We start from the raw sequence: 12,104 nt of genomic DNA, 5'->3' as shown, positions 1-12,104 counted from the left end.
TAAACTCTTTTTAAATAAAAACCTTCCCCCGGTCTTCCAAACCATGTTGGTTACCTATAAAGCCCCTCAAAGTTGAAAAAAATCAACAAAAAAATGAAAAATTCATATCTATGCAAATTTTTTGATAATGTTTCATTTCTGAGCAGAGCACTTATATGTAGATAACCACCTTTTCAAGAAAAGCACCCTTTTGTCCTCCAAATGATGGTGGTCCTCTGTTATGAGGCCCCCAAAATTGAAGAATATTGAGAAATATGAAAATTGATGTCTATAGATACCTAGGTACTCGTAATTAGGTGAAAATTTTTCATCACTGTGCAGATTGCTTATAGATAATTCTTTTTTCCAGAAAACCCTTTTCTCTGTCACCTCTACAATACTCACCACCTACATAAATGATAAGAGGTCCACAAAGTTGAATTTTTTTTTTTTGGAATGGTGGCGAAGTCTCCTCTGCAAAGATAGTTTCAAGTCATGGATATGTTTTTTTGCTCTAAACTTGAAAATGAAATCTCATTGATAGGGATTCTTGACGATTTTTTCCAAGTTTTCAAGTCTTACATTACAAAATATCAGAACGTCAATAAGTCTTCTGTGAAAATTTGACATAAGTAGGTAATTTTATGACAGCGTCCGCTTTAATGTTTCTCAAAGTTAAAATTCAGAAATTCGTCCATTTTCTACAAGTTATAGGTAGTGCTTTTCTGATGAAGATCGACCAAATCCAAGGATTAAAATATGGAAGAAAAAAATGTAATAAATAATAATATTCATCTTTTTTCATTTTCTGGGGAATGAGACAAGTTCCACCTTTTCATCATGTAGACAGGTCATAAAATATTTAACAGTATTTCTAATGAAAATGGACCAAATCCATGGATTATGATGTGAAAAAAAATGTAAAAATTTCAATTTTTCTGATTTCTTTTAAGTATATCTTGAGATGGGGGGGGGGGGGTGTGCTCCCTAGCACGACTCATTTTTACTAACGTGATTGGAGAAATTTTTCTTGTGAAACCAGACAACTATTTAGGGCGTCATTAAATATTTTTTCACTAGTACCTCATAAATATGAGCTCTCCCCTCTAATCCACTGGTTAGTCTTGGGTGGAGATAGGGGGCTAAAATTGGTATGAAGGTTGATTTTACGTAAGTAGGGACTTAACTGAGGTGTTAGAACTAGAAAGTTCACAATTTTAAAAATTTTGCCTGATACTTCGATTTTTTAATATTATGGGAAAATTGGGGGGCCCACCGGCACGACTTTTTTTTCACCTAGGGGGCTGAAATTTTCAGGGTATTATTTTCTCACCTGTGGTCATGTTTTTGGGGGGTGGGAGCGAAAAAAATCGAAAATTTTTTTTTCACTATACAAATAAGGTACACCCTACTACTTATACATTTTTTTTTTTTTTTTTTTGAATTCCGAGAATCTTAAAAGGCTGCTCCAGAACGGTTTTAAAACATCGACAATCGACTTGAAAGCTTAAAAATAGACTACAAACAGAATTTCAGCTCTTCAAGTAAATCTGGTAAAATTCTAATTTTTGGCCCAAAATCTCAATTTTTATAGTAATTTTCCAAAAATCAAAAAAATGGATTTAAGTGCCTGAAATTTTGGATACTTTATTGATTCCTTTTTGTCTTAATCAAAAATTGTTGTGTCGAGTCAGTCGAGTGAGATACTTCCTTAAGGCGAGGGATATCGCAACTCACTCAAATAGGTACCTATGTGCTATGTTTGAACCGGACAAAGGTATAGATGGAAACAAGCCCCTTTCATAATTATTTTCAAAATATTACGAATGAATAACGATAAAAATGATTAATTATAATTAGGTATTACATCAGTCTTCTCACAATTGTTAATAAGAAAAAAAAATTGAACAGGAGCTTCACAAAGTTACGCGCATCATAATCAAACGGTGCCAACATTGTGCTTATGAATGGCACTAATGCACGCATAAGGGCCAGGATTTTTAAAACGATCAGATTTTGATGGAACAGATACAAATCTTGATGGAAGTTCTTTCTTCAACTCCCAGGTTTGATTTGTTTGGGACCAATGATACAGTTTGTCGCCAATTACATGTATAAGTCTGCCTTCACATCGCATCAACACATAGCATTTCTCAAAATCCGGATAAAGATAATTGTCTGTCAGAGAAAACTCACGCCACACTCTTGAATTTTGCCTTCTCCGGTCGAATGACATGAACCCTTTTGATCTCAACAGCACAGTAAATTTACCATCATTGAGGATGGTAAAATCATGTACCTGGTCAGATTTTCGTGTAAATGACAAATCTGACAAAGACGACCACATATTTTGTTGAAAATTGAATTCATCCACAGCATATATCAATTTCGACGAATAATTTTCCTTAACTACTCCTCTAGCATACAACCTGTACAACGTATCCCCATCACTTGTAAACCATACTTCTTCATCTACAACATCTTCACCATCTTCACTATCTTCACTATCTTCACTATCTTCACCATTTTCACTATTTTCACCATGTTTCGAGATTTTATCAGAGAATACCGGCTTCTTCGAAAATATTATCCAACGGTTTAGTTCCGTAGAGTATTTCAATACATGGCCTTGTTTAAAGCAACAGTAAACTTGGCCGCGACAATTCAATAACCAAAACCTAGTGTTCCAACTCACAGTCACATCTTTCACATCTACATACCCACTCAGAGAGACGAATTTTTTCAAAGATAGGTTGTATACACAAAACACAAAACCATCGTGAGGCGAAGATGACGCAATGAATAAATTATCGTCTATCAAAGTGGCAGCAACACAAAAGTAATAATAACTCTCATTAGCGTCATTTGAAAGATACAATGATGTGATTTGTTCTAAATTAGCGTTCAAAACATGAATTGTTGACGTTTCCCTGGTCAATGCGACGAACACCGGCGTCTCATGAAATTTCTTCTCATAGTTTTCCGATATTTTCTTAGCCGAAGGAACCAACACAGTCGAATGTAAGATTTTCCATAATTCATCACGAATCAATTCCTCCGTGCAGTTGTTTAAATCTGTAGATGCTTCCATTTCATAATAATTGCGATTGTGATTAATTGCCAGGGCGATTTGTGGTACCAGATGATATCGATTTATCACATCGTGCATAACCCATTTCGAACATATGTCTACAATTTTATGTGGATTACCACAGCAATCCGACGATGAAAAAAGTAAATCCTCCAGCAAGTCGAAAGAAAATGAACAGATTGGTGACGTGTCGCTTATTTCAGATTCGATCAAAACTTTCGAGGAAATTTCTTTAATATTCTCCCGTATCCACGACGTAGAAAAGCATTCATCGATGATTAAAACTTCCGTGCAAATTTGTTCAATATTATTTTGCATCCAACGTAAACATCGATCGAATAAATTTTTCATTTTTAAAATATTGGCAGCTCTCAATACACGAGTTATAGTTTCAGATGTCAAAGGCAATTCATCATCGAAATAGATATACTTAATGATCATGTCGAACGTCGTTTGATCAACATCACGAAGCGTATACTCATTTTGATTCGGTTGCTGCTGTTGGGCTGACGCTTCTGCACATTGAGCGTCTGCGTTGGACTGCTTGGTGGAAGAAATTTCAGCGAAATAGCCCGATGCTGGATTCAACATAAATCTATGAAGTTTGTAAGTTTTTTCTCCTACATTTACGACGATATCGTGGAAATGACCGTTTTCTAAAAGTCTTGTAAGCTTTTTTCGTTCGTTTTCTTTGTTATAAGACGCGATCGAATCTTGATTTTTTTCATCATTCACTTTCAGTAAATTCTCGGGAGCTGATAACAGAACACAAATTTACAATGAATACTTTACGATTAATTTATCAAAATTTTACAGCCAATACGACGCGAAATTTCATACTTGACACTTCAACAGTCAAAAGACAAAACTAAGCATATTTTTATTTTTTAAATTTCCAAATAAGTACCTATCTAATCTTCGAGTACACAGTACAGTACCTACCGGGATTTACTTCTCCATCGTACACCAAAAATTTGTAGAAAAGTTTCGTCATCATTTCCAGATTCATTTTTCCAGCAATATTAGACAACATCGTGTTGAACTCTTCATCCATAATTTCGTTTACATAGCCAAATCTTCGTTTAGCAGCATTCACGAGCTTTGCTACATGAGGAAGTCTGTTTCGCAAATCATAGTAAATCCATTCTGAGCAAGTTTGACTAATTTCGCGCATTCTGTTCGCAAACTTGCGGTCTTTTCTACTCAAAACTATCTGAACAAGGTGCTCAAATGGTAAAGATAAAAAATCATTATCAGTTTGAAGTTTTGTCATATGAACAGATAAATATTCTAAAACTGACGGTAACAAGCACTGCAGATTTGGATTCTCTTGAACGAAGTTGTTCAGTTTGAATATCTTTACATCTGGGACCGAATTATTTTCAATGAAATTAGCGTACGTTTTCAGATCCATGTCCATTTGAAAGTAATCCATAGCCATTAACAAAGTGATGTGATTTTCGTGGTTTAAAACAGACGTCAGTGTCTTTCCATAGATTATATCTACGATGGCAGAGAATGTATCTGTATCCATTACCGGTAGCTCGATCAAACTACATTCTTTTCGGTCAGTATACTCGATCAATAATTTCTCAAAGTAGTCTGATTTCCAGGCCAGTTGTAGTTTATCTAAACAATACACATCTGCGTCCACTTTCACCATTACATCGTAATACTGACTTCGAACCAAGTTCTCCTTTCCTTGGTGATCTGCTGTTGATTCTGAATTGTTTTCGGAATCGCTATCCATGGCTTTTTCAGGAGTCTTGTCTAACTGCGAATGTGAAAAAATACGTGTAAGGTTTTAGTTGACATAAGGTTATTAAAGTATGTTAGTTAGATAGCTTACATGGAGGATGTGTGGTTTACGAGTAACTCTTGCTTTTGGTACAACATTTGAGAATTATTATCGACATCCAATGATAGAAAATGAAACACTAATCTACTTCAGATTTAATTTGTACCCAGTGAAAAATTTTGTATTTTTGTATGAGATGTGATGTGATAACGTCGGTTTCGGCTTTCATCACTATCACTAGCCAATCAAAAGTGTCCGTTACCTATAAGGATCGCAGCACGGCGCGGAATTCAAAATTCTATGGCTCTATGCATTTTTTGGTTATTGACTTTTTAGTTTTTGGCGAATTCAAGAAATCAAAATCCATGGTTTTTGGTAATTCTTTGATTGTCCCTGTTTACACAATTTCTTCCCAACATTTAAAAATCTCTCAACTTTGTCCAATCCGTCCAATTTTTTCTAAAAATTTCCGGCTTTTTGTTTTCTGCCTGATGAGAGGGGAAGAGACCATCTCCAGTACTTCACTTCCTCTTCCTCAGGCTCAGGGCTCAACTCACTCACGGGAGGTATCCCATCCTACACATCAAATAAGTAGGTATTTTTGAACCGAACAAAGCTAGATATTATGCAACAGCACGCAAAAATATATCACCAGCCGAAATTTCAAACTCCTAAAGATAAAATGTAGTGTTTCTCGATTTTTGGTAAATTTTTGAAAATCAAATTTGAGCCAAAAAAATCGAAATCTTGCCAAATTGATTTGGAAAGCTGAAATTTGAGACATAGGTATCCTAGGCTATTTTCAACCACTGATAGGTAACTTAAATGAAATAGTCCGTCATATGACAATAGGAGTAATTGCACCCCCCCCCCCACCGCCGATCCTCCGGGACAACTTTTTTCTTAAAGGGGACATCCTAAGGAACATTTTAAAGCAAACTTGCCAAAAAAAAAAGTTGGCCTTACTTACAAAATGGCGGCCATTTTGATTGACAGGTCAGCCGAAATCGCAGATTTTGCGTTTTAACATAAGACTTGCATGAACTTTTTCAAACTTTACAAAGGTAGATCGAAAGATCATGCAAAAATTTATCACCTGTCAAAATTTCAAGTGCTAAAGTGCGTTTTTCGATTTTTGGCGAATTTTTGAAAATCAAATTTAGGCCAAAAATGAGGGCAAAAAATCAAAATTTTACCAAATTGACCAAGAAAGCCGAAATTTGGGATATACCCTATTTTCGACATGCCTAATCGATTGGAAACGATTTCAACCCGTTTTGAGCAGTTCTGGAGCCTCCAGCAGATTTTTGAAACTAGAAATTCCCACAAAATTCCATCAAATTGGAGTTGTAAAGCTAAAATTTATTCTAAAAACTAATTTCAATACGCTACGAAGTACTGCAGGTAAATTTCAAGTCGTTTTGGATCCTCCAGCGACGTTTTGAAAATTACTAAAGCCTCCAGCAGATTTTTGAAATTTTAAATTTTCACAAAATTTTATCAAATGGAGATGGAAAGCTGAAATTTATTCTACACTCCAATTTTAACACCCTCTGAAAACGACTTCTGGTGGATTTCAAGTCATTTTAGAGCATCCAACGATTTTTTTGAAAATTACTGGAGCCTCCAGTAGATTTTTGAAACTTGAAATTTCCCCAAAATGTCATCAAACTAAGATAGAGAGTCGAAATTCATTCTGCAAACTGATTTCAATACGCTACGAAGTTGACTGCTGGTGAATTTCAAGTCGTTTTGGAGCCTCTAGCAACTTTTTGCAAGGTTGTATGACGTTTTTTTGGAAAATTGAAATTTCCTAAAAGGAGCTGGAAGCTTCAAAACCATTTGAAATCACCATGTAGTCTGCGAAGTAAATTTCAGCTTGCCAACTCCATTTGATAAATTAATGTTGGAGAAATTTCAAGTTTCAAAAATCTGCTGGAGGCTCCAGTAATTTTCCAAAAAAGTCGCTGGATGCCCTGAAATTACTTGAGCCCACCTGAAGTCGTCTTCAGAGGGTGTTAAAATTGGAGTGTAGAGTAAATTTCAGCTTTCCATCTTCATTTGATAAAATTTTGTGAAAATGTAAAATTTCAAAAATCTGCTGGAGGTTTCAGGAATTTTCAAAAAGTCGCTGGAGGATCCAAAACGACTTGAAATTCACCTGCAGTACTTCGTAGCGTATTGAAATTAGTTTTTAGAATAAATTTTAGCTTTACAACTCCAATTTGATGGAATTTTGTCGAAATTTCTAGTTTCAAAAATCTGCTGGAGGCTCCAGAACTGCTCAAAACGGGTTGAAACCGTTTCCAATCGATTTGGCATGTCGGAAATCGGGTATATCCAAAATTTTAGCTTTCTTGGTCAATTTGGTAAAATTTTGATTTTTTCCCTCATTTTTGGCCTCAATTCGATTTTCAAAAATTCACCAAAAATCGAAAAACGCACTTTAGCACTTGAAATTTTGACAGGTGATAAATTTTTGCATGATCTTTCGATCTACCTTTGTAAAGTTTGAAAAAGTTCGTGCAAGTCTGTTAAAACGCAAAATCTGCGATTTCGGCTGACCTGTCAATCAAAATGGCCGCCATTTTGTAAGTAAGGCCAACTTTTTTTTTGGCAAGTTTGCTTTAAAATGTTCCTTAGGATGTCCCCTTTAAGAAAAAAGTTGTCCCGCAGGATCGGCGGGGGGGGGGTGCAATTACTCCTATTGTCATATGCCGGTTTACTCTGCATTTGAATTTCATGTTGCGTCCATGTCCATTGGAAGTATCTGGTTACAAGTAATTTTGGGAGCCTACGTCAGCTACTTTGGAAATTACAATTTTTCAAGAAAAAACGACATTTTTTGGAAAACTTGGAATTTCTAAAAAGTTGTCGTTATCTCCAAATACGACTGGAAACCTGTTCCAGTCAACTGAGCATGTTGAAATTGCGGTGCAGAGTAAATTTTAGCTTCCCAATTTCATTTAGTAAAATTTTGTGGAAATTTCAATCTTTAGAAATCTGTCGAATGCTCTGGGGCTTTTCAAAACGATTTGAAACTGCATCCAATCGATTTGGCGAATCGAAAATGGGGTATAGTGAAATTTTGTTTTTCACTTACCAAGTATTAGGTACCTATATACTATATAGCCACTTTTGGTCAACAAATAGAAATTTCGTTTCCCAAATTTCATTTATTTCAAAAATGATACGTTCAAAGATGCAAAATTTTCTTCATTTTTGATTATACATAGGTATGTCTTGAAGCCAGTAGGTGTGTTTATGGCTTGGCAGGTTGCATTTATCTAGAAAAATATCCTCAAGGAGGCCACATTTGGGCACTTTGTTACCTACAAGGAATTCCTCGGGATTAAAAGCACAATTTATTCACTTATTATCAAGCGAATATGAGATAGGCAACGTGTTTACACAGTTAAGGTGCATAGGTACTTTGATATTTTTGTCAGGTATAGATGCATCCAAATACTGCGAAGAGTCAAAACCTCTTTCATAATATTTTATTTTCAAAATCTTACGACAGAATTACGATAAAAATGATTAATTATTACTTAATAACATCAGTCTTTTCACAATAGGTATTGTTAATAAGAAAAAAAATAAAACAGGAATTTATATCACAACGTTACATGCATCACATTAATCGGTCTCAGTGTTGTTCTTATGAATGGAAATAATACACTTATAAGGGCCAGGATTTTTTTTACAGTCGGATGAGTCGGATGGTACAGAATTAAATTTTGATGTGAGATCTTTTTTCAACTCCCAGGTTTCATTTCTTTGGGACCGATGATACATTTTGTTGCTGAAAACATGAATAAGTGTGCCTTCACATCGCGTCAAGGCGTACCATTTCCTAAACCCGTCAAGAAGAATACCACGAGTTAGAAGAAATTCACGCCACTTTCTTGAATTTTGGTCAAATGACACGAACGACGAATCTAACATCATAGTGAATTTACCATCAAGAACGGTAACATCTACTACGTGACAATAGTCTCGTGTAAATGACACATCCGACCAAGACGACCACACATTTAGTCGAAAATTAAATTCGTCCACACCGTACAACAATGTCGCAGACGAATACCGTTCATCAGAAACTCCTTTAGCATATAACCTGTACAACTTATCGCCGTCACTTGTAAACCATACTTTTTGCTCGAATTTCGGGACTTTATCAGAAAATACGGGCTTTTTTGAAAATGCCATCCAACGGTTTAATTCGGTCGAGTATTTCAATACATGACCTCGTGGAAAGCAACAGTATACTTGGCCGCAACAATTCAACAACCAGAACCTGTAGCACCAACTATCATACTTTTTCACATCTACACATCTATTCAAAGAAACAAACTTTTTCGAAGACAGATTTAGTACATAAAAAACAAAAAGCACGTCTTGGCGAGATGAGGCAATAAATAGATTATCGTCTATCAAAGTGGCAGTAACACAATCAACACGATCAGTATCATTTGAAAGACACAATGAGCCGATCTGTTCTAAATTTGCGTTCAAAACATGAATTGTTGACGTTTCCGCGGTCAATGCGACAAACACAGGTGTCTCCTGAAATTTCTTACCACAGTTTTCCGATATTTTCTCAGCAGAAAGAACCAATGCGGTAGAACGTAAGATTTTCCATAATTCATCACGAATCGATTCTTCCGAGCAGTTGTTTAAATCTTCAGAAACATCCATTTCGTAATAATGGCGATTGTGATTAATAGCAATGGCGATTTGTGGTAGCAGATGGTATCGGTTTTTTACATCGTGCAAAACCCATTTCGAACATACGTCTACAACTTTATGCGGATTATCACAGCAATGCGACGACGACGAAATTAAATCCTCCAGGTTATCGAAGGAAACTAAACAGATTGGCAACGTGTTGACTACTTCAGATTCGATCAAAATTTTCGAAAAAATTTCTTTAATATTGTCTCGAATCCACGTCGTAGAAAAACATTCATCGAGCATTAAAACTTCCTCGCAGATCTGTTCAAGATTCGCTCGCATCCAATATATACAGCTATCATATAATGTTTCCATTTTTAAAATATTGGCAGCTCTCAATACATGGGTTACGGTTTCACATGTCAAAGGCAATTCGTCACCGAAATAGATATAATTAATTATCATATCAAACGTCGTTTGATCAACATCACGAAGCACATACTCATTTACATTCGGTTGCTGGCTCTGGGTGGGTGCTTCTGCACATTGAGCGTCTGAGTTGGACTGCTTGGTGGAAGAAATTTCAGCGAAATAGCCCGATGCTGGATTCAATATAAATCTATGAAGTTTGTAAGTTTTATCTCCGACATTTACGACGATATCGTGGAAATAACCATTTTCTAAAAATTTTGTCAACTTTTTTCGTTCGTTTTCCTCGTAAGAAGTAATTGAATCTTGACTTTTCTCATCTTTCAGTAAGTTCTCGTGAGCTGAAAAAAGAAAAAAAATACAATAAATACTTCACGATTATTTTATCAACATATTACAACCGAACATTGTAAAATTTCATAATCGACCGTCAAAAGTCAAAACTTCAATTAAGTACTGACCTGGATTTACTTCTCCATCATACACCAAAAATTTGTAGAAAAGTTTCGTCATCATTTCCAGACTAATTTTTCCAGCAATATTAGGTAACATCGTGTTGAAGTCTTCATCCTTAATTTCGTTTAGACAATCAAATCTTCTTTTAGCAGCATTAACGAGCTTTGCTACATGAGAAAGTCTGTTTTGCAAATTATAGCAAATCCATTTCGAGCAAATTTGACTAAATTCTCGCATTGTGCATGTCTCAACCTCGTCGTTCTTATCGCTCAAAACTATCTGAACGATATGCTCAAACGGTAAAGATAAAAAATCTTTATTATTTTGCATTTTCGTCAAATGAGCAGATATGTATTTTAAAACTGACGGTAACAAGCACTGCAAATTTGGATTCTCTCGAACGAAGTTGTATAGAGTGAATATCTTCGTATCAAAGTCCAAATTTTCTTCAATGAAACTTGCGTAAGTTTCCAGATCGATCTTCATTTGGAAGTAATCCATAGCCATTAATAATGTAATGTGATTGTCGTGGTTTAAAACAGACGTCAGTGTCTCTCCATATATTATATCTACGATGGCAGAGAATGTATTTGTATCCATTACCGGTAGCTCGATCAAACTACATTCTTTTTGGTCGGAATACTCGATAAATAATTTCTCGAAGTAGTCCGATTTCCAAGCCAGTTGTAGTTTATTCAAACAATACACATCTGAGTCCACTTTCACCATTACATCGTAGTACTGACTTCGAACCAAGTTATCATTTCCTTCGTGAACTACTGTTGATCCTGAATTGTTTTCGGAATCGCAATCCATGATTTTTCAGGATCAGAAGCCTTTTTGCGAAAAAATACATACATATAAGGTGTAAGCTGAGATAATCAATATTATTAAGGTATTCTAAGTACATTAGATAGAGTACATGGAGGGTGGTGTAGTTTAAGGAGAGTGGCTCTTGTTTTTGGTACAAAATGGCATCTAATGATTGAAAGAAAATGAAACACTTACCTATTTCGATGGAAAACAAAACTCAGAGCAGATTTATGATTTATTTAATTTTGTATTATTAAAATTACCTAACATAGTTCGCATTATTTGCCTTGGTTGAGTTGAGGTAGGACAAAAAATAATTATTGCATGAGTTGATAACGTCGGCTTCTTATCACTAGCCAATCAAAAGTGTCCGTTACCTGAGGATCATGACACGGCGCGCAATTCAAATGCATTTTTGGCATTGGCAGGTAATTTCCAAAATGTAGGTGGTGTTATGGTGGTGGTCTTGCGGAAACAAAACCAGAACGGCTTGAAAATCACCTCCAGCCAACTCACATACTCACAAGTCTTGAGGTGTCAGCGTGTCACACTGCTCGACCATAGACCCCGACCCGTACCCAAACAAATCAGCCATCCTTATCACAAATTTTGGACTTGGTAAAAATTTACGTTGTTGATCGTTGATCGTTAATCCAATCATAAGCATTCTAAGCGATAAATAAGATGAGTTCCAAGTTATTTTATTAAATTCAATCGCTAAATCATACGAAAATAATGAAAAATCCTATAATGAGTACGAGTAGTAGGTAAATGAAACTTGGGAAATGACAGTTTTATGTTATGTGCGATCTGTGGTGTTGAATTCGCTTAAAACTGTAGTCGAATCGTCATTATGCGAAA

The 12,104-nt window shown here is 35.6% G+C and overlaps 2 protein-coding genes across 2 annotated transcripts; both read right to left on the bottom strand.

The window, feature by feature from the left end:
• Positions 1–1,810: 1,810 nt before the first annotated feature.
• On the bottom strand, positions 1,811–5,109 carry LOC135837717 (uncharacterized). The gene is made up of 3 exons (XM_065353088.1): positions 4,920–5,109; positions 4,013–4,844; positions 1,811–3,825 (listed from the first exon to the last, which is right to left on the bottom strand). The coding sequence occupies exons 2-3, from the start codon at positions 4,818–4,820 to the stop codon at positions 1,919–1,921; spliced, it is 2,715 nt and encodes a 904-aa protein (XP_065209160.1). The 5' UTR covers positions 4,821–4,844; positions 4,920–5,109; the 3' UTR covers positions 1,811–1,918.
• A 3,244-nt stretch (positions 5,110–8,353) lies between these two features.
• LOC135837716 (uncharacterized) lies at positions 8,354–11,591 on the bottom strand. The gene is made up of 3 exons (XM_065353087.1): positions 11,439–11,591; positions 10,436–11,266; positions 8,354–10,315 (listed from the first exon to the last, which is right to left on the bottom strand). The coding sequence occupies exons 2-3, from the start codon at positions 11,244–11,246 to the stop codon at positions 8,508–8,510; spliced, it is 2,619 nt and encodes an 872-aa protein (XP_065209159.1). The 5' UTR covers positions 11,247–11,266; positions 11,439–11,591; the 3' UTR covers positions 8,354–8,507.
• Positions 11,592–12,104: the final 513 nt, after the last annotated feature.

Source organism: Planococcus citri, chromosome 2 (genome assembly GCF_950023065.1).
Source record: "Planococcus citri chromosome 2, ihPlaCitr1.1, whole genome shotgun sequence".
NCBI classification, from domain to species: Eukaryota; Metazoa; Arthropoda; class Insecta; order Hemiptera; family Pseudococcidae; genus Planococcus; species Planococcus citri.
The sequence above is the reverse complement of the archived record's forward strand: the minus strand, read 5'-3'. Positions and strand labels throughout refer to the sequence as shown.